Genomic DNA, 1,589 nt, shown 5'->3' on the forward strand with positions numbered 1-1,589 from the left:
GTGTATGTAATTTTATCATTCATTTGTGTTTTGTGTTTAAGTGTAATAAGTTGAAAAAGTTTTAGTTATGCGGAAATAATATAATTTATCATTTACGTTTTGTTATGGAAATGAATTAAATATTCAATCATATTTAGGAATATTATTAACCTTTTCTTATACCTGTGTGTACACCTGGAGGACAACAACAACAACAACACGTTTCCTACCGTTTGTTTTGTTTATGTTAACAACAATAATTACACTACTACTTCTGTTGCTACTACTACTGCAGCTACTACTATTAATTATAATAATGGTAGTGTGGCTCAATATATTTCAGAAACATGGTGTAATATATGTAGGTGACAAATACATTTTAATATATTTTGCATTAAAAAATGTATTAAGTCATAAAACAAGTGAGTACACAAATTTTATAAAAGAAAACATTTATGCATTTATTTCACTAGTGAGTAAAAAATAAATGAGTAATGTAATGGATAAGAAGGGGAACAAAATGTTAGGTGGACAGTGTGGTGGGGTGTGCACGACCACCAGACGCATGTACCACTTGTGTGTCACCAGGACCAATCACCAACTAACTCAGTGGAGAGTCACATGGATGGGCGGCACCAACACTGCTGTAACACGTACGGAAACATGACCCAGGGTGAGATACCCCACAACACAAGACACGTGGTAGGTTAGGTAAGGTTAAATTATAAACTAAATCAACTTATATTTTTATTTTTTATTATTTTTATATTTTATAGTTTTATTTTTCGTTTCTTCACTCAATTGAGAGATGGGGCATCACTTCCCACCGCTGGTCCGGTTCTTCAGTGCTTTTTCTTGTCCTTATTTTTGTTTTGGGACTTCTGATTTTTTTGGGATCGTTTTTCACCCTTGGAGCTGGAACACTCACTGTCCCTATTTCTCCCCTTGTTGCATTTATCTACCTTGGACTGGGCCTTGTGGGACTTCTGCCCTTGGGGAGTGGTTTTGGGCTTGGGGTGGTCTTCGGGCTTGGACTTGGGCTTCGACTGAGGCTTGGGCTGGGGCTTGTGGGACTTCTGCTCTTGTTGAGTGGTTTTGGGCTTGGGGTGGTCTTCGGGTTTGGACTTGGGCTTCGACTGAGGCGTGGGCTGGGACTTGAGGGACTTCTGCTCTTGGGGAGTGGTTTTGGGCTTGGGGTGGTCTTCGGGCTTGGACTTGGGCTTCGACTGAGGCTTGGGCAGGGGCTTGTGGGACTTCTGCTCTTGGGGAGTGGTTTTGGGCTTGGGGTGGTCTTCGGGCTTGGACTTGGGCTTCGACTGAGGCTTGGGTTGGGGCTTGTCTTCCCGCTTCTTACACTTCATGTCAAAATTCGGGGCAGCTGAGCTTAGGTTGTTAGTCTTACCCATTTTGTATGATACCATATATAACGTGTGATCACCAGGAGGCAGATTCTTAATGACTGTGGCCAAGATAATGTAGTGTATAGTGTATGTATATAATGTAGCAACGGCTATAGTGTATGTATAGTGTAGGTATATAATGTAGTAATGGGTGTAGTTTATAGTGTATGTATATAGTGTATGTGTATAGTGTACATGTGTGGTGGTAAA

General features: G+C 40.6%; 1 protein-coding gene across 1 annotated transcript; it reads right to left on the minus strand.

Moving 5' to 3' along the window:
* Window positions 1–821: 821 nt before the first annotated feature.
* Window positions 822–1,385, minus strand: LOC121855507 (protein TsetseEP-like). Its single transcript, XM_042350481.1, has one exon. It carries the CDS (start codon window positions 1,383–1,385, stop codon window positions 822–824), a length of 564 nt encoding a protein of 187 aa, XP_042206415.1.
* Window positions 1,386–1,589: the final 204 nt, after the last annotated feature.

This window comes from Homarus americanus, unplaced genomic scaffold (genome assembly GCF_018991925.1).
Source record: "Homarus americanus isolate GMGI-L3 unplaced genomic scaffold, GMGI_Hamer_2.0 scaffold48406, whole genome shotgun sequence".
In the NCBI taxonomy this organism is placed as follows: domain Eukaryota; kingdom Metazoa; phylum Arthropoda; class Malacostraca; order Decapoda; family Nephropidae; genus Homarus; species Homarus americanus.

Coding starts and splice junctions, on each gene's coding strand:
- LOC121855507 (XM_042350481.1), bottom strand. CDS start 1,385: ATGGGTAAGACTAACAACCTAAGCTCAGCTGCCCCGAATTTTGACATG.